This window comes from Fomitiporia mediterranea, assembly GCF_000271605.1.
Source record: "Fomitiporia mediterranea MF3/22 unplaced genomic scaffold FOMMEscaffold_14, whole genome shotgun sequence".
Classification (NCBI taxonomy): Eukaryota; Fungi; Basidiomycota; class Agaricomycetes; order Hymenochaetales; family Hymenochaetaceae; genus Fomitiporia; species Fomitiporia mediterranea.
In genome coordinates this window covers 1,516,807-1,536,105 of record NW_006760399.1, presented here as the reverse complement: position 1 = coordinate 1,536,105, position 19,299 = coordinate 1,516,807, and the positions used below count along the sequence as shown (strand labels likewise).

The window sequence follows — 19,299 nt, the reverse complement described above, 5'->3', positions numbered from 1 at the left end:
CTCGGTGTATTTAGTGATTCTGTATACGAGCACGTTATTGTTTACCACAGGTTTGTTAACACTGTACTAGATTAGATTTATTCAATTTATGATAGTTTTGCCCTGTTTGTAGATCTGCATATGTACAAGGATTACTATTCGTATTATTTTAGGGAAATGTTACTATAGCTCGACATGTCGAGTGTGAGTTCCTTCATCAGAGTAGAGCTTACTCGTGATCTTTGTCACGATATTCTGCACTCCTTGGAACTTTTCCTCGATGTTATCACTACTCGCGTCTCGCCCCTCATCCTCAATCCATACCTCGACGTCCTTCACTGCCGTTAACAGTGTTCGCTTATCCGCTGCTGAGACTTTCCCACCAAGGCCCTGCTCATCCGTAACTTGACTCTTCACACTCGCAACGAAACTCGCAAGCTCGTTCATCTTCTCCACACGTCTCCTCATCCGCTCGTCCTCCTCTGCAAACCTCTCTGCCTCCCTTAGCATTCGACCAATCTCGTCGACAGAAAGTCGCCCATCGTTTAATATCTTGATCGATGCTGCGCGTCCTGTAACTTTTTCGACCGCGGTAACGTTAAGGATGCTGTTCTGATCGACGGAGAACGTGACTTCGATTTGCGGGACTCCACGTGGTGCGGGTGGGATACCTGTTAGGTCGAACGTCCCGAGGAGGTTGTTATCCTTGGTGAGTGCACGTTCACCCTCGTAGACCTGGATTCTGACAGTTTCTTGGTTGTCCGTCGCAGTCGAGAAGCTAAACATCGGAATCAAGTTAATTGATAGTGCCGTAATAAGATAACAAAAGGGAAAAACACACATTTGAGATTTCTTCGCTGGTATTGTAGTCCATCGAGGAATAATTGTCGCCATAACACCTCCAGTCGTCTCGATACCGAGTGAAATTGGGGATGCATCGATGATTGTGTAGACCTCGACTGCTTCGTCACCTGCGAGAATGCCACCCTGTACTGCTGCACCGTATGCAACTGCTTCATCAGGATTGATACTCTTTGATGGTTCCTTTCCGAAGTAATCCCTTAAGAGTTCTTGAACTTTGGGTATTCGCGTGGAGCCTCCGACCAAAACAATCTGTACACTTGAGTCAGAAATTGTACAAAATGAGAAGAGATATTTTGAGAGTGTACCTCATCAATCTCGCGTTTCTTCACATCTGCGTCCTTGAGGACTTGCTCGACATGGTCCATCGTCCTTTTGAACAAACCCGCATTCAGTTCCTCGAATTTGGCTCTCGTCAGCGTCTCCGAAAAGTCGTTCCCATTCTCAAACGCCTCAATCTCCACGCGTGTAGACTGCTGACTCGACAACGCACGTTTCGCCTGTTCAACCGCACGTTTCAGTTTCCCCATTGCGCGATGATCCTTACTCGCCCTAACGTCTACACCAGTCTTCCGTTTGTAGAGCTGGACGAAGTACTCGATGACACGGTTGTCAAAGTCTTCGCCTCCGAGGTGAGTATCACCCGCCGTAGCGAGCACTTCAAAGACACCGTCTTCGATGGATAAAAGCGAGACATCAAATGTCCCACCACCAAGGTCGTACACAATGATACGCGACTCTCCGTTGTTTGTGGGTTTCTTGTCAAGGCCGTAGGCAACGGCTGCTGCAGTGGGTTCGTTGAGGACGCGGAGTATTTGAAGGCCTGCGATCGTTCCAGCGTCTTTTGTAGCTTGTCGTTGAGCATCGTTGAAATCTGCACGGGCACATTATTAAATGTAAGATGTTGCAGTAGATGTAAGGGGCGAGGACGTACATGCCGGAACGGTGACGACCGCATACTTGACTTCTTCCCCAAGATATGCCTCCGCAGTCTCTTTCAACTTAGAAAGCACCATTGCACTTATTTCTTCCGGAGTCTAACAGCCATGGTTGAACAAAGTCAGAACAATGTAGAATAAGGAGCGCAAATACTCATACAAATTTACGCTCTTCCTCTTTATGATGTACATGGATAAGCGGCTTTCCAGACTCGCTTTTCGAAACCTTGAAGGGCAGTTCCCTTAAGTCTTGTAAGACCTCTGGTTCGTCGAATCTACGACCTATAAGCCGCTTAGCGTCAAAGACCGTGTTGCGTGGGTTTGTGTGGAATGTTTTCTTCGCGGCATCACCGATACTACGTAACCATGCTCAGTAAAGTAGGAATTACACAACTGGTATACGGATGGACATACAGTCTTTCTTCTTCTGTGAATGAAACCCATGACGGAGTGATGCGATGACCCTGATCATTTGCGATAATCTCTACTCGGCCGCCTCGTTGGACACTAAATGGGGAAGATAAGAAAATCCGTCTTACCCTGCAAAATCATAACTCAAGTAACTCACCCAACGCATGAATAACTAGGCAATGCGAAAAAAAATGGGTAAGTTGTGTGTATAATGCTATGAGTAAGTCAGATACTCACGTCGTTCCGAGGTCTAATTAGAGAAAATAGTATAAGGAGGTAAGTAACATGCTGCGCATTTGCAAGTACCAATAAAAGGAGAATGCGCACCAATTCCAATTACATGTCCATATGTTGACTTTTCGTATCCCACATCGTTCTGCTTCGCAGACACAGGAACCCCAAGCAGACAAAAGATAGCAAGGAATGTAACGCAGAGGAGAAAAACAGTAGACGCCACTCGCCCGCCGTCCGACGTCTTCTTTCTTCGTTGACGTGAGTGTGAAGCTCGGTGCACAGAAGGAGAAGAACGAGGCATTCTGTATCCCGAGTCGGGAGCTTAATTAAGTGCAAGTGTCGTAATAATAATCTGGTCTTGCCATTACGGATAGTATTCGTGCCTTTAATAGGCAAGTCTTAATGGAATGGACACGTTGCTCCAGTGGTGGGCCACGTATACTTCCACGCATACGAAACATTAGAGCTCGGAGTTATCAGAGCGTATCAGCGTTACTATGCGCTTTTGATGCGCCTCGCAGTGACCCTTTTTGCACATGGGCTTAATGGAGGTATTACAGCCTCGGATACCAGTCATATTTGTGTTCGACGTGTCGCCCGAGTCGGGAATCCACACTCATGAGAGTCGGTGAGCGGATGGGTCGGTGAAGAAATCGAAGCATCGTTCCTCCAAAGGTGAACGCCGATTTACTTTGAAATTGTATGTGGCAATAAAGAAGCTAGACATGCATCTACTGAGAAGCCAGCTGCTCACCCCACACCAACGCCTTTAGGAAACGAAGACACAGAGCACAACAGGATAGACTTCCACGTTTACAGAGTGGAAGTGATCGCTAGAGCGCTCGACGCTCGTCAGGGTAGTCGAAGGAACGTATTATGTAATCGGCTAAAAAGGCATGTGCGTAAGGAAAGCCACTTACTGTCCGTCATCATTTGGTGCCAGACGATTCTCTCAACTTTTCCTCAGTCGGTTCCTGATTCCTGCGATGCAAGGCAAGACAGAAGTGAGGGTAAAATATACTATACTACAACGCCGTCAGGGCTTAGGCGACTGAATCGGATCGACACAAATATACGTCGTGTTTCAAGCATCGTAAGCATCTGTTAGTAGACACTCGGAGTATCAGAGTATCACTCTCCGGATGGGAAGCACGTAGGAATCTCCCTGGAGACAGAACATCAATCGTTGTGACTTCTCGTTCCTTTCAGAGGAGACTTATACGTGCTACTCCACCAGATACGTGCAGATCATTGAAGCGCTTCCATTTTCTGTATAGTTTTGAACATCCGATCTACAGGCTGCCTGGATTGAATGGAGAAATTGCCTCCACTTTCTTCATGGGACTGGAATTCGGATAACTAATCGGATACTACAAGTGATCATCTCGTCTCAACTCGCATTAGATAAACCAGGACCTGTGGGCCTCGCTCACTTATGTGGGTGGAACGATTGTTGTTGAGACGCAAGGACCGAGCCACTCCTTGAATCCTGAGGCAATATCTCGAGTGCATTGAGGCCCAGTTTGTTTGTACCTTTATCTCACAGCAACTTCCAGCTTATTCACGACGGAAATAACATGTTACCTTTGATTTAAAATCATGATATTAAGTGCGTTGCTGATAAATCACAAACAGCGTTGACTGTGTTAGTTCACGCATCGCATGATAGTGTGATGGATACGCCAAGTAGATCAGGTTCAGCCGAGGCCCTTGTCCCTGACATGGGAAACCAGGGGAGTGGAGACAGCGAGTTTCCAATGCTGAGGGTTTCTTCGTTGCGGCGGCCGAGTTAAACTCTCCATAAGGCCGTCGCGCAGTAAGCCAATTGAGAAAGAGACTAAGGTCTGCGCGTCAACTTCCGGCGCCGTCACAATGGTAACTAAATCTCTTAAGTATATGCGGATCCTTAATTGTACCAATTGAATCATGTAGCAGGGGCCCTAAGTGAGCTACCCAAGCTAACAATGTAACATTTCGGTGGGGAACCGCAGCTCGAATGAGGCTTCCACCTAGCTGTAGACACATGTAAGGCCACACAGATGCATGCATGCTGCGCAATCAATCTAGCAACCAACGATCGTCGTGCAAGCAACATGCTCTCTTTGTCTACCTTGTTAGCAAAAACACAAGCATTTGGACATGCTATCGTACCCCAGCTTGACTGCGTCCACTCGGCCGTTCATCCACATTAATCCGACAATGGAGCGAGTCCAAGCCTCCAATCCGATGATGAATTTTATAAAGACGAAAGCTGCGCCGTGGCAACAATCTCTTCCACCTTCTTCCTTTACCTCCGTTCGCTGTTCCCGTTCTATCTCTGTTCCCCACTCATTCCTCTTTTCGGTTTTCTTTAAACAGCAGCTGGCCTTGCTATTATTTAGTTCAATCAACGACGGTATCTTCCTTCTCTCTCGAATTCGCTAGATGAGCTTTATCTTGGCAGCTTCAGCTGCGAACTCTACGGCGACCGGGGCCGCGTACGGCGGGCAGGGAGGAGGAGGTGGTAGTGGTGGTTCTCGAGGTCCAAATCCGGACGAGGTAATGGTTTACTGGCTAGACATCGCCCTCCTATGTGCCATGGGAGTCTTCTTTCTCGCCTTTCTGCCACGAGCAATCGGACGATTCAGCAGCTCTTTCGAATGGAAGCGCGGATTAATCTTGAGGAGGGGTCGAAATCCTGAACCAATGGTGCAGCGTATCTTGCCGCACGAACGTCTGTATCGTGCAGAGACATCGTCAACCCTCGGGGATGACGATGAGACATCATACCAATCGCATACACTGGCAAACCATATCGGGAACAAGGATGGTCGATCCGGCAAGGAATGGGCCTCAATGCCACCTGCAGTTTCGTCGCCTCCTATACATGTTTCTTCCCTGACATCGATCTTCCATCCACTTTCGGCCTTCTTTTCGTATTCTGTCACTCCGGGCAAATCGGTCGGTAAAATCACACTCATGGCCATCTACCTCGGTGCAGTCCTCTTCATTACGTTCTTCAAGAAAGGAAACCCTCTCGAGGATTCCAATCGAGTCGGATTCATCGCTGTTTCCCAGATTCCCGTTGCAGTCGCCCTTGGAACAAAGAATAACGTTATCGGGATGTTACTCGGAATGGGGTATGAACGCGTACGTTTCTATTTTCTCCTTATGATCGACTATTTTCTCCAAGAACTAATTTTATTCTGGTCCGATGTGAAGTTGAATTACCTACATCGCTGGGTCGGTATCGTTACATTTGGTACATCCGTCGTGCACGCCCTCGGATATAGTGAGTATCACAGGATTGGTGTAAGTTCAGCTAGGAATCCTCGGGCTAACTGTTTATACTATGTTTAGTTTATAAATATGCAATTGCTGGTCAACTAGGACCGAAACTGAACAGACCTTTCATTATAAATGGTTTGATTGGCCTGGGTGGAGTGTCCATTCTTTACTTTGCTTCGCTCAGCGGAATTCGTAAGAGGCTCTACACATGTTTCCTGTACGCACACATTGCAGGGAACGTCCTCTTCTTCGTCGGGGTAAGTCTTGCTCCCACGCATTATACAACAGCACAATTTTAATTTGTAACCGTTCAGGTGTACCTCCACGAATCCGTTTGCAGGAAATACGTTCTGCTTGCGGTTGGGATTTATGGCATTGATCACGTCCTCCGCGTAATCAAGACACGTATTTCTACAGCACATGTCACGGCCGTGAAGGAGCTCGGACTAACCCGCATCGAGCTGCCCCATGTTGGAGCGGGCTGGCGAGCAGGACAGCATGTACGCTTGCGTATACTGTCTGGCGAGTTAGGTCTTCTCGGATGGACTATAGCACATCCGTTTACTGTTGCCTCCGCGAGTGATTCGACATCCGGACGTGGCCTTGTACTATTGTGTAAAAAAGCCGGTGGCTGGACCGGAAGACTGTATGCTGCAGCGACCCGAGCAAATGCATTCGCTATCGAAAAAGGGAATGGAGTATCCCAAGTACGTTACATGAAGGTGATACTTGAGGGGCCATATGGTAAGTCCTCGTATACCTTTGCCCCAATGCGTGTTGACCTTAAGTATACCAACATCTAGGTGGAGTAGGTAACATGGTCATGTCCAGCTATTCGTCGGTCTTGCTCGTTGTAGGGGGAAGTGGGGTCACGTTTGCACTAAGCCAGACGGAAGAGCTTGTTCAGGACATTATCGCTGGCAGGTCCGCGGTGAAGTTCATCGAGATCGTCTGGATCACACAGGATAAGAGTTAGGTGGCAATATCTATTTTCTCAATGAAGAAACTAACTGGTCATTAAAGATTCATTGGCTGCACTCTTGCCGACTTTCTCAAATCTTCTCAGTTCGGTCATGCAGGTCCAAGGCGTCATCATGCGCATCACAGTACATTACACGAGAGCAGATAAATCCTCAGACACGACATACATCCCAAAGCAGCCGAATCCAAGCTCTGGGCTCGACGCACATCTTGCAACACTCGCACCTAACCTCACTATGCATCCTGGCCGGCCAATGCTACCACATATTGTGAGTTCTATTGCCCGGGTTACATCAAGTATCCCGAATGCAAAAGGGCTTGCAGTAGGCGTATGTGGTCCCACAGGACTTGCTGGTGAAGTCGGTCGAGCAGTTCGAGGCATTGACAGTCCATTGAGAGGGGCATGTGGAGGTGTAGACCTGCATGAAGAGTGAGTCCGTTCTTGTCAACATCGTCGTCTGTACTGATCTCCGAATTTAGAGTGTTTGGCTGGTAACATCTTCACGTGACCGTGTCCACTTCATTTATTTATTTTGCATTTTCTTCTTTTTTTTTAACTTCTGCAACGTTCATTATCAACCGCCCTCCCCCCCCATCGCCAATGTTAGAGGTAGATGGGCTGGTCGTAAACTAAAAACCAATCTTTCTTTTCCATTACTTGGTACCCCAACCAGCCGCTCATTCATACTCGCATGTTGTATAGTCTATCCCTCTTTGTGTGTAAATATCCTACTTAAAATAAAGTGCAGGTACACTAAACATTTATAACTCATATTGAATACACGGTATTGAACTGTACAGCTAATTGACAAAAGTAGGCCATATTAAACTCAATAGTCTGTGATATTTGCTGTTACTCAACATAGTCTCAAAGGTGAATCCTACCATCTGTGTAAGCAGCTTGGGCTGCCGCTTCCTACAGGTCCGTTGGTAGCCAAGTCATAGCCAAGCAGAGGTTGTTCTTCACTGCCTTCATCAACAATAAGTAGTCACAACAACAAGTATCATTAGTGGCGGCCACGAGATTTGTCCTCTAAATTAATTATAGACATGTGTCTTCATTGTTGTATACCACGTTGTATAATAAAAATACAAGCCATGTGTTCAAATTGGAATTCATTACAGAGATATAGGTTCTGAGAGCAGAAAACAGTTATATGCTACCACTGTCAATCAAGGTTCTACAAGACCACAGATAAACTCTTCTGAGCGAACCGGTCGCAAAGTGAATACTGTTCAACACGTGGTTCACGAAGCATATAATCTGATAGGATAAATAACTTAGTGATCAACGGCACCGAAAAAACAAACACAACGCATGACGTGAATGAAACCAGGGAAACGGATAAATCAAGTCTCCATTGTGAAGGGTCATTTCATGCGGCGGCGGCCGCATATATCATGCTAAAAGTGCATGTTGTCAGATCGCGGCAGAACTGCGTCGGCGCCGTTAGAATGGTAACTGCAATGTGGATCACTAGATGCACCCGTTCCATCGGCATCGGCATCCTTTCCCTTTGCAGACCTACAGGAAGACCTGAAGGCTCGTAGAAAAGTTAGTCTAGCACCTTTCTCAATTCTATAACACAAGAAAACGTGCGCTGTGCCCCGTTGATGGACAAGAAAGCGCCACTGATGATGGTACAAAAATTACCTCCGCTTCAAGTAATCTACTGCGCATTTTGCGCGAAGGATTCACACGTGCGAACGACATACCCAATGCATCCAACATTCTTCGGTTAACGCTAAAACATATTCGGAACAAGCTTTTTTCTTGGAGAGTTCTTCGAGTTTCTTTCTTCTGAGTTGCTTGCCTGCTTGAGTGTAGAGGGGCCTGTGCAGCAGCCGTTTCTCGGTGCGGCTTCAGTACGCTCTGTCGCCTCTCCCTTGTTGTTCGATTTGTCCTGTCAACAGAGAGCCGAAGCCGAGTGGCACGAAGAAGCACTCCTCCCTGCTACCCCCTTCTTTTATACGCAGCACTCTCTGCGGAGACGCCGTTTCACTCTTTTTCCTCCGTCCCTTTCGTTCTCTTCTCACTGCTATCGCAATAACCACTCTCCGTCGCATCCGCCTGCATATATACTGTCTTTTCTGATCACTGCTATCAAACGCAACTGGTCTTGCAAAATCGCTCTCATTCTCGACTCTATAAACGGAACGGAACTTCAATTTCTTTTTCAGCATGAGCTCTACGCAAACTAACGCTACCGCCTCTGGTGCCGGGGGAGCACCAGGAGGAGCTGGCGGAGGAGGTCCACAAGGCCCAAACCCAGACGAAGTACTTGTCTACTGGCTAGACATCGCACTCCTCTGCACAGTCGGAGTCTTCGCACTTGCCTTTCTCCCCCGGGCAATAGCACGTTTCAGCTCCCTCTCCTCATGGACGCGCGGATTGATTCTGCGCTCCGGATCCTCTCCCGAACCAATGGTCCAACCCGCCATCCCCACATCGACATACAATGCAAAGAACGTTAACCCCAGCTCAGACCGTCTTCATCGCGTCAACACAATGACAACTCTCAGAGGCGGCGAAGACTCCTCCGAACAATCGCATACACTCGCAAACCACGACGTATATGCGTCCTCCCGCGCAGGTGGAGTCGGCAAAGAATGGGCTTCGATGCCTCCAGCTTCTGGCGTTAACACTAACTCACCACCACCACACGTCCCAGCTCTCTCATCCCTTCTCCACCCACTCTCCACGCTCTTTTCATACTCCGTCACACCGAGCAAGTCAGTTGGCAAAGTCACAGTTATGGCTGCTTACCTCACTGCAATCCTTGTTATCGTCTTCGTCAACGGTGGGAACCCACTTGCTGATACGAATCGGTTGGGGTTCTTGGCTACGAGTCAGATCCCTGTTGTTGTTGCTCTTGGTACGAAGAATAATATCGTTGGTATGTTGGTCGGTATGGGTTACGAAAGGGTGTGTATGCTGTTCGCATTTTGTTTTTGTTTTTTTGATAAGATTTGATACTAATTTATTTTTGACGTTGATCCGCAATTCAATAGTTAAATTTCCTGCACCGTTGGGTCGGTATCGTCACGTTCGGTGCAGCCGCGATGCACGCCCTCGGATACAGTGAGTTTTTTCTCTGCATCTCCGGTCATTGAAGTTAAAGGGCTGAGTCGTTGGTCTTGTCCAGTCTACCAGTATGCCATCAAGCTAAGCCTTACGGAATCATTCCAGACAGCACTCGTCATCCATGGCATGATCGGCCTGAGCGGCGTGTCTCTCCTCTTCTTCGCATCGCTTCCTGTTGTCCGTCGACGCGCATATACGCTGTTCATATATGCGCATATAGTAGGGATTGTCCTCTTTTTCGTCGGCGTAAGTCCTCCAAGTTCAATGTAGCTTGACCATGTTGCTGAGTGATGTATGGTTATAGATCTGCTTCCACCAACCTGTATGCCTACCATACGTCCTCACCGCACTCGGTATCTACGGCTTCGACCACCTCCTCCGCATCATCAAAACACGCATCTCAACCGCACGCGTCACACCCCTCCCCGAACTCAGCATGACTCGCATCGAGCTACCAACCGTCTCAACCGGTTGGCGAGCAGGACAACACGTCCGTCTTCGTGTCCTCTCAAGCGAGATGGGTTTACTCGGATGGAGCGTCGCGCATCCGTTCACTATCGCTTCGTCGGCTGAGGGGAGAGGGTTGGTGTTGATGTGTAAGAAGGCGGGAGGGTGGACGGGGAGGTTGTATGCTGCTGCAAACCAGGCGGGGTCGGGTAGTGCTGGTGTGGAGGAGGGTTACGCAGCGAGTTGTGTAAGGGAGATGAAGGTGGTTGTTGAGGGTCCATATGGTGTGTTGTCCAATATCTCGGTCTACTTTGCTTGTCTGACGAAGTGAAACGTGCCAGGTGGAGTAGGTAACATGGTCATGTCAAGCTACTCTTCCGTCCTGCTCGTTGCAGGTGGCAGCGGCCTCACATTCGCATTGAGCCAAGCGGAGGAGCTCACTCAGGCTATCGTAGCCGGGAAGTCTGCAGTCAAGTTCATAGAGCTCGTCTGGATCGCACAGGATAAATGTCAGTCTTCGCTGTACCTCTAACAAATCAATAGGCTAAACTTTCACTTACTTTGGTTTACTCAGCTTCCCTTATCCCACTCCTGCCGACATTCAGCTCCCTCCTCGCCTCCGTCTCCCAAATCCCAGGTGTAATCATGCGCATCTCAGTGCACTACACCCGCGCCGACAAGTCCAAATCTCCCTCCCCTCCCTCCCTACTCTCCCCATCCTCCACCTCCAAGCCCAACTTCACCCACCCAACCTCCTCTTCCTCCCCACTCGAAACCCACCTCGCAACCCTCGCCCCCTCCCTCACCCAACACGCCGGCCGCCCCGCCCTCAGCCGCATGACCGAATCCATCGCCCGCCTCACATCCAGCATCCCACAAGCTAAAGGCCTCGCAGTAGGCGTATGTGGTCCACTCGCGCTTGCTGATGAAGTCAAACGTGCTGTGAGAGGTGTTAATAATGAGTTGAGAGCTGCGTGTGGGGGTGTTGAGGTTCATGAAGAGTATGTCGTCCCTTTTTCCTTGTGGTCGTTGTTGTTGTTAGGAACAAGCGCTGACTACGATTCGCTGTTTGGTTTTTTTTTTAGAGCGTTCAGCTGGTAAAGAGCTGTTATCTTCACACGATTCGCGTACCTGCTCGCCAACTGAAGTCAATTCAAATTCGCACTTGACGTGCCAATGCCATCTTGGAATTCATCTTGGAATCCTACCTTTCCCACCACTGTTCTCATTCTCACGAATTGCGCTTCGAAAGCGTCTAGACTTTATCGAGCTTTGTTCCTTCCTTTCTTTATTTTCTACGTTTTTTTTTACCTTACGCTTGCTCGTTTTATTTTGTTTGTTGGAGCATTGGTCTCCTCTTTTCGTTACGAAGTTTTTAGTTCTTTACCCTCGTTCGATACTGTACTCTGTACTTTACTCGCATTTGTCCTCCGCATCGCCTTGGAAGTGCGAATAAATGGAAATGGAAGCAGAATCTGTAGGTCTAGACAATCTACGGAATATCCGCAAACTTTTGAACAGAGTTAGACCAACCATGTTCACTGCAAACCACATGTCTAGTAGATAAATGTATGTTAACGTTGGAAATATATTCTCCTTGTTCCACGGGTATATCCTATACAAAGAAAACGAATGGAAGGTAACGTCAATACTAATTATCTATTTCTAGTTCATATTATAAATCAATGAAAGGAGTGGACGAGTTATTCTTCAGAATCCCCAAAGAATTACATATACAATATTTAAATCCCAGACCAACGTCAGCAAGGGTGATGGGGCAGTGAGAGCAGCGGAGTGTGGGTGAAGACGACTCAGCATTGATCAACAAGCTTATTCTTTGGGACCTTCTGCTTAAAATCATCCACCCAGGTCGTCAAGTTCGGGTTAATGTACGCCTCTTGGTATCTAAAATGGCATATCAAACAACTCATCAACAATCACATCTCATGCAGGGTACGACCGGATTCGAAAAAAGAGAGAAAGGACTGACTGTTGGATGTACTCTGCAGTAGGGAAATCCGGTGGGTCACACCCAACGTTCTTCTCGTCTGGACGTTGGTATACGCGTATGTAGTCCACTCGCATAGACGTTGGGAACGTTAAGTGTTCGAAGTCGACGAACCCGAATTGTTCGGAGATACCCAAGTTCAGGATGACGTACTTTACAAGGAGTTCAATAAAAGGTGAGTTTTAGATTTTATTCTGATTGTTCGGGTGCGTACCATGGGTTCCTGCGGAACGGGACGTGCAGAAATTTGCACTAGGTCGTCTGGTCCCATCCCAGCTGCATTGAGTCGCCACACAAGTTTATCATCCGTAATCCATCCGATGTACCTATACGGGGGCCAATGCGAAAGGGAAAACAATCAGGAACTCACATCACAGAAAATTTATAAAACAACTTACGCATCATCGAACCCAGGCTTATACTCAAACCCATACACACTAAAACACCCCCCCGACAACTCATAACACTTCTGATTCGTAAACGACAACCCAGACGTCGCCTGCTGAAACGCACTCCCAGCATAACTATTCAACTCCGTGATAGTTGGATCCACGATGATCAAATTATCAGACGTATTTTTCCAGGCATAAGCAGCGTTAAAGGGTGCCCATTGACCAGATTGCGATACCTGTCCTTTTGCTGGTGTGTCGAACGAGATGGTTGCTTCGAAGACGTCGATTTCTGGTGCTGCGCGCCCGACGAACGTCCCGTCGGAATGCATTGGTCCAGGGTGTGATTCGCCGGGACAAGTACAACGTGACAGTCGCTGACCCTGGAGGAAGGAAAGTACTCCGTTCTCGTTAGGATCACCGTTCTCAGTCGCCCTGGAGAGAAATAAGGCGTTACTCAGAGAAGACTACTTGCGAAAGTCGACTGAATGAAACATACGCAACGGGAAGACCATTGAGAGTTTGGTTGGGTAAAGTCCCGACGTCGCATGCATCGTAGGTATACGGCCACATCCCTTCGAGAGACGCACCATAGCCAGCACGGCCAAGGTTACCCATTGCCCAACTATCCAGCGCATTGTATGAATAGAGTACGTCGGTGGAAAATGAGCAAGAACTTACACGGCTGGCCATAGACCACTACAGAACAAGCAATGCGTCAGGAACTGCCCATTATAACATCTCAAGAAACTAGGCTTACTGAATGTTACTAGCACCTGGCAACGATACACTAGCTTCTAAAATCCCTCCCGTAAAACAAAACTTGTTCCAAGAAGTTATCATGCCACCCATGTAGTATAGCCCATGATTCGACACGTTCGACAACGTTATGTGAAGATACCCATCTTTTGTCGTAACCGCCGATGGGTCATACCTAAACGATCGATGTATTTAGTGAGTTATTTATATTGTAATGTCTTGTCGAGGCATGCACCATTCCAAGTTATTAGTTCCCCAATAGTGCAGGTCAACCGCTTCCCAATACGGATCATCTAAATCAACAAAATCCATAATCAAAAGCATGACGGCGACACCAAGAAGTCAACGTACCACCAGGATAAAACGACCTCCCCTCCTGATTAAACTCATCAGAAAACACAAGTTCCATCGTCGACCCATCAATATATGACGTTCTCATCTTCACATCGTCGGGTGTATCCTCATCTATCAAGCCAAAATTTCCGGCCAGCAGCGGAATTTGGCCTGACATGTTCGTTCCACCGATGTTGAATCCTCCCAGCTTGGACATGGGCTTCTTCATGTAGTGAGATGCTATGGGGTAGCCAGCGCTAAAATAACAGATAAAAATACGTGCAAATGCCCTGTTAGAAAGGACTCGAGCCCTAAATGCAAAGTAATACATACAAGATACCGAAAATAGCTGCGGAAATGACGAACTACATGTGTTTGACTTATTAGCAAGACTCGAGAAAGAATGAAGAACACCATTGCTTGATGCGCACTCACCAAACACCCCAGGTTCCCAATCCCACGGGGCGTGCAAATCGACCCGCCCATATCAATCGTCTTATCCCGCCGCGGGTCAGGCATATGCAATGCATCGTCTGGTTCCGGAGCATCTGGACTAGTCACGGTACCCCAAGTCTTGGGGTCCGGTTGAAGTGAGAACTAACAATATCCAGTCAGCATATTTACTTTCTTAAACCATGATAGTGTGAAGCGGAAGAAGAGGTGGGAACTCACCCGTTCAGATACACTCGCAGTGTCCGAAAAAGACCGTGCGTAAGGCGGTCGAGGCGGCGTTTCCGCACCCGCTACGGAGTATGGATTGTCTTCCTATAACCAGATTCAAATCAATGAGGTCTGGGCATAATTTCACTCAAGTACGAGAAACTCACAAAACGAGAACTAGACGGCCGACTCGAAGAAAGCAAAGGGCGTTCCACACCCTGAAGCGGTGTCCCCGACCTTGGCGTAATCGGACTCAAATTACCCTCACCGCTATCACCATACTGCTGAGGAGGCATAGTTCATGAAGATGGGAAGGACAAGAAAATAAGAAAAAGGTAAGTCTAATAGACGGAGGAGGGGAAAAGACGGAAGTCGCCATAGCATAGGGTAGACATCGGTCATCCCACACCGCAAAGATCCACGGATTTCCCAGCAACGCGATCCGAAACGTAAGAGAAAAGAAGAAAAAAGACTGGAAAATCCAGCACAGAGGAACAGGCAAAGACAGCCGCACGCGTTTCAATCAATGTTGTAAGCACTAAGAAGCTGTTCGTCACCGGCATAAGCAGCCGTCCATACAGGATTGGCCACCTAGGAAGAGTGTGTGCGCGGGAAACCAATTTTACAGTCCCGGTTCCGTGCTAGCGGGAGATCACTGCACAGCCTTGTCAATCAGGATATTTTTAGACCTCGGAATGGTCCTGAGATGAAGTTGAGTCGACTTGGTGGATGTAATGCCAGGTTTTGCTGTAGTATCCGCGAGTTTGATGCAAAAGTAACATTAATGATCAGTACAACAACGCTCTAATGAAAACAAAAACAACGAGGAAAGACAAAATACACTCTGGGTGAGAGATTCAGAAGACAGGTGCATCGCGTAGGAACAGCCGAGCTTCTTCTCGCTTTACCCACCGCACGACTGCGTTCGCAGCACCCACAATCGCCGTCTTTGAAAGATCCGGCGCCACAGCGATGTACAGCTCGAATGGCTGCGTGATCTATCAGTCCAAATGTAGCACGTGTCTCAGCAATCCTCTACATGCATGAGAAAAGGAAATGATCAGCGATAGCTTACCCAACCCATAACGCTCTCCCGTGCCGTCTTGACATACTGCAACTTTAACGTTTCTTTCTGGCCAGATTTACCATGGATATTGTCATGAAGTATTTGGTACAATGTGATCAGTCTGCAAAGGTCAAAGTAAGTCGTGGACTACGGAGAGTATTGATGACAATGTTGCGCACCGTCGTCGAGCTTCGGGATCTGAATATTCATCACTCCACTCTGGATGAGTGACTTGGACATGTGCACGACTTTTATACACAAAATGCCGTAACCCTGGAACACCAATCGCGGCAGCTTCATATTCTGAGTGACCACGCTGAATCGACCGTTCCAATGTGCTAAGTGTGCCAGCCGTTTCAAGATTCTGGAAAAGCTCTATTAAACAATGGCATGCGAGCTTATGTTGACAGTTTCAAACCTTCGTCACACTTTCGCACCACGTCCGTATTGTCTCGAATTCCCCACCACCACCTCCACTTACGCAGACAAGACCTAACCCAATCGGTCGAGATAGTTTTTCCGATGTTAAAGGTGTTGAAGGTGGACTTGCCACAGGTCTAGCTTGAGAATCCACTGGGGTAGTGGATTCGCCCAGTTGCGGGAAGGAGACGTATGCGTGGAGAAAACCTGACGAATTGTACTTCGGAAGGCAGACAGGAAGCCATGATGCAGGTGATCCAGCAATGGCAGGTGCATGGATAGTATTTAGTAGTATATGGAGATCAGCGGGGTGTACGGAATGTTTCTTCGGTCGGACAAGGGTAACGACGCGGCCGCGGGCAATAAGCATAACATACAAGACCTCCTACAAGAGAATGAATAATTTTACAGCTTGTTCGGTTGGTAAAGTTACCTCACCTTCATTTTGGATGGAACAAGTGCCTCACCAATTTTTCGACGCAAGTTCTGATCCATTGCAAGGCAAAGCAATGACGAAGTGCTCATTGCAAGATCCGACTGCATCCGCGCGAGTAGCGAATGCAAAAATGTTTCCGCTCCGCTCAGAAGTCTACGTAAATCAAAGTTCATTCGTCGCTCAAATATCTTTTTAAGCTGTGCGCCAGAAACAACACTAAGAATTTGCAAATGGAGATATTCCAGATGCGAACGTGTCTTCCTGGGCAAACGCATAGTTTAGCTATCAGACTTTAGAGATGAAAAATAATATTGTCAAAGACCCTACGCACCACACTTTCAGGTTCGCCCCAGCTTGACACGCAGCAATAATAGAGAGGACTTCTAAGGAGGAAACTGATGCGCATACGACCTGCATTGATACACCGAAGTTTGTCACCGTCGTCGAGGAATACTGATATGAGTGCTTGCATGAGGCCAATAGTCGATGCAAGAGCATCCTGATCAGCAGCCAGAGGTGAGCCTTCTGAGACAAATACAGGCTTGCCAGCATCTGTCAGTACAAAGTATTGTCGAGGCGGTGCAGAGTCTATTTGCACGAGATAAGCCAAGTTTCGCAAGCAGAACTAGCATATAATCAGCTTGCCTATAATTGAAACGTCCAATTCATCTTCTAGGACCTTCTCATTGGGCGAGAGTAAGGACAACTCTGCATCATTGCTTGCTTCTTGTCGCTGTGTGAGCGAGCGTTTGAGCTGCTCGCGAAGAGCTCGCCGCGTCCCTCCATCGCCAACAGGCCCTTCAATATGACCCTCAGCTATAACGGTGGTCGTTGCTGCATCACCACCCTCTCCTTCTGTTTCGGTATCGCTCTCCCCTTCTGTCTCTGTTTCCGTCTCGGTCCCACTTTCCTTCATTAACGCGCCTTCAGCGCTCGACAGTGTAGAGCTTATTCCTACCATCGAACTCGCAGAGCTGGCTAGCCCGCTCACATCTTGTGCTGCTATTTGCATCCGTGTAGGTACTGCAGTCGCTGTCAGACGTTGCGGGCTCCCAGTCGTGGCCGCCAAAGTTGCGGCACGGGTAAACGATGACGCTGATCGTAACGTGGGTGGAAACGGCGAACGAGAGCGTGATCGAGCTTCAGACGTTGGTGACGACGAACGTGTTGAATGTCTAGAAGAGCTGCTGCTTGCGGATTGCGATGAGTCTGGCGGCATCGCTGTTCACTGTCACTTTCAGCGTCAGCATCACTTGTGGCACGTCGCAGCAACCCTCGCGCATTTGTTTGGTCTTGTTGGGCATCAGTAAATACACTTATAATATTATTTGACAGTGCTCGAGCTACATCAAAACATTCTTGGTACAATCATAATTCTGAATCTCGCCATTATGATGAACAGATTTTGATTTATCTTCAGTAACAGTATTCAATGCTTCTCTAAATTTTCTTCATACATTCAATCAAACCCAAGTTTAAGTGGCAGATGCACATATAGTTGCTGATGTTCGGTCCTGGACCTAATGGACCCGGGTCGACCCTAGGACCGAACCTGAGGTCCGGGTCACAATAGGTCCGGTCCAATCAGGTCCAGAACAGGTTCAGTTCCGGGTCCAGAAAATGCTGTATTTTCCTGGACCAGACTGGACCTTAAGGACTGAGGACTGGACCCAGGACCTATGTTTCTATTTTAATACAAGAACACCCAGTTGAGTTGACATATAATTCAGGGTGTTCACTCCTCACTTGATACATACATAAAGTAGTAGAAATAAGTATTAAAATACAGTAGAATTAGCTATGAAGCTGTGGGAAAATGTACTGTAGCATTACAATTTACATATTTGGACTGGGTTGAACTGCAATTATTCATTCCTTGTACTAACACTCTTTTTTAGGAGAATAGTATTCATTATCCAATTCTTGCTTACATAGCTCAGGATTACCTTGCTATACAAGGCTCCTCTGTACCTTGTTGTTACAGTTCTCTACTCTTATACCTTCAGTTCCAAGGGTTCCACACCCTTCTGTACCAGAACTCAGGACTTCTGTCCCTTAGGGGCACTGTCTATAGACTATATGCATGCTGACTCTTGCTACTACCCTTCCTTACTTTATCATTCCATTCCTTTGACCACCCCTTCATTCTTTGTTCATTCTATAGTCTCTTACCCTTTGTCCATCCCTTTATTCTTTGTACCTTTATCTTTGACATTCCTTTCTTTCATTCTTTGTGGCTTATCATTCTTAAGTAGCTCATGCTCCCTGAGTACTCTTGTGTAGTTTAGTATATATAGGTGTACAAGATCAGACTAGTCCTGTAGTCTTGATCTTGTCTACTCTAGGTAGTCCTGTACTCTTAGGCTCACTCTATATACTCTACTCTTGTCTTACTCTCTCTCTCTGCCTGTTCTGCAAGTTCTAACTATGTTCTAGTACTTGTATTCTGTATTTCTGTTGTGTAGGATAGTTGTAGCCTGGGTCCTCTTGCTGAGCCTTTAGGTCCCCTTTATACTGTTACTGACATCAGATTAAGACTACCCATTACTACCCTACAACTCTCTTACATTTTGAGCATCAGTACTTACTGTTGTGTCAATCTCTTTTCTTTGTCCTAACCCTTTTACATTTTTAAATTTTAAACTCTCTAAACCTCTTTTAAACTTTTACCACCCTTCTTCCATTCATTACCCCTTTTAGTTTAGTACTAATTCCTTTGTAGTATAAACATGGACCCTTCTACACTAACTGCCACCCCTACTGTTTTACTAGATCAGTAGTTACAAGTAGAACTAACTTAATATGTACAGACCTCTATCTAAGAGGCTTTTGCTAACTACATACTCTCAGCCCCTTCAGAACCTGTTTCAATTGTTTCAGAAGTCACAACCCATTCTGGAAAGAAAGTGTATATAGCCTACCCTTTAGACTTTAATAGGTAGCACTTTAAGGACTTTCAGTACTAAGTTGAACTATACATGACTGTTACTTTAACCAATCTATTCTCAGATCTTATTATGTCCTT

The 19,299-nt window shown here is 47.1% G+C and overlaps 5 protein-coding genes across 5 annotated transcripts; 2 read left to right on the top strand and 3 right to left on the bottom strand.

Annotated features, from left to right (window-relative positions):
• Positions 1-108: 108 nt before the first annotated feature.
• Positions 109-2,724, bottom strand: FOMMEDRAFT_170806 (chaperone protein BipA; the record flags this gene model as incomplete). Its single annotated transcript, XM_007270829.1, has 9 exons — positions 109-757; positions 821-1,092; positions 1,149-1,714; positions 1,775-1,877; positions 1,939-2,134; positions 2,193-2,285; positions 2,347-2,361; positions 2,427-2,439; positions 2,517-2,724. The coding sequence occupies 9 exons, from the start codon at positions 2,722-2,724 to the stop codon at positions 163-165; spliced, it is 2,061 nt and encodes a 686-aa protein (XP_007270891.1). The 3' UTR covers positions 109-162.
• Positions 2,725-4,847: 2,123 nt separating this feature from the next.
• Positions 4,848-7,167, top strand: FOMMEDRAFT_161290 (uncharacterized protein; the record flags this gene model as incomplete). Its single annotated transcript, XM_007270828.1, has 6 exons — positions 4,848-5,694; positions 5,763-5,947; positions 6,005-6,434; positions 6,494-6,661; positions 6,714-7,101; positions 7,152-7,167. 6 exons carry the CDS (start codon positions 4,848-4,850, stop codon positions 7,165-7,167), a joined length of 2,034 nt encoding a protein of 677 aa, XP_007270890.1.
• Positions 7,168-8,511: 1,344 nt separating this feature from the next.
• FOMMEDRAFT_148974 (uncharacterized protein) lies at positions 8,512-11,304 on the top strand (the record flags this gene model as incomplete). The annotated part of the gene is made up of 7 exons (XM_007270827.1): positions 8,512-9,597; positions 9,684-9,753; positions 9,818-10,002; positions 10,061-10,487; positions 10,545-10,712; positions 10,778-11,204; positions 11,289-11,304. Exons 1-7 carry the CDS (start codon positions 8,854-8,856, stop codon positions 11,302-11,304), a joined length of 2,037 nt encoding a protein of 678 aa, XP_007270889.1. The 5' UTR covers positions 8,512-8,853.
• Positions 11,305-11,905: 601 nt separating this feature from the next.
• Positions 11,906-14,703, bottom strand: FOMMEDRAFT_128778 (beta-glucan synthesis-associated protein). The gene is made up of 13 exons (XM_007270826.1): positions 14,520-14,703; positions 14,365-14,457; positions 14,128-14,289; positions 14,026-14,057; positions 13,711-13,949; positions 13,595-13,652; positions 13,361-13,534; positions 13,282-13,299; positions 13,100-13,225; positions 12,610-13,035; positions 12,426-12,537; positions 12,194-12,363; positions 11,906-12,108 (listed from the first exon to the last, which is right to left on the bottom strand). The coding sequence occupies exons 1-13, from the start codon at positions 14,646-14,648 to the stop codon at positions 12,015-12,017; spliced, it is 1,833 nt and encodes a 610-aa protein (XP_007270888.1). The 5' UTR covers positions 14,649-14,703; the 3' UTR covers positions 11,906-12,014.
• Positions 14,704-15,209: 506 nt separating this feature from the next.
• FOMMEDRAFT_94969 (DUF254-domain-containing protein) lies at positions 15,210-16,872 on the bottom strand (the record flags this gene model as incomplete). The annotated part of the gene is made up of 7 exons (XM_007270649.1): positions 15,210-15,350; positions 15,428-15,539; positions 15,598-15,782; positions 15,837-15,889; positions 15,965-16,223; positions 16,277-16,531; positions 16,606-16,872. Coding segments are annotated over 7 exons (1,272 nt in total), but the record flags the coding sequence as incomplete, so codon positions are not given.
• Positions 16,873-19,299: the final 2,427 nt, after the last annotated feature.

Coding starts and splice junctions, on each gene's coding strand:
- FOMMEDRAFT_128778 (XM_007270826.1), bottom strand. CDS start 14,648: ATGCCTCCTCAGCAGTATGGTGATAGCGGTGAGGGTAATTTGAGTCCG. Junction 14,458..14,519: donor GGCCGTCTAGTTCTCGTTTT/GTGAGTTTCTCG, acceptor ATCTGGTTATAG/GAAGACAATCCATACTCCGT. Junction 13,653..13,710: donor GAGGTCGTTTTATCCTGGTG/GTACGTTGACTT, acceptor TTGTTGATTTAG/ATGATCCGTATTGGGAAGCG.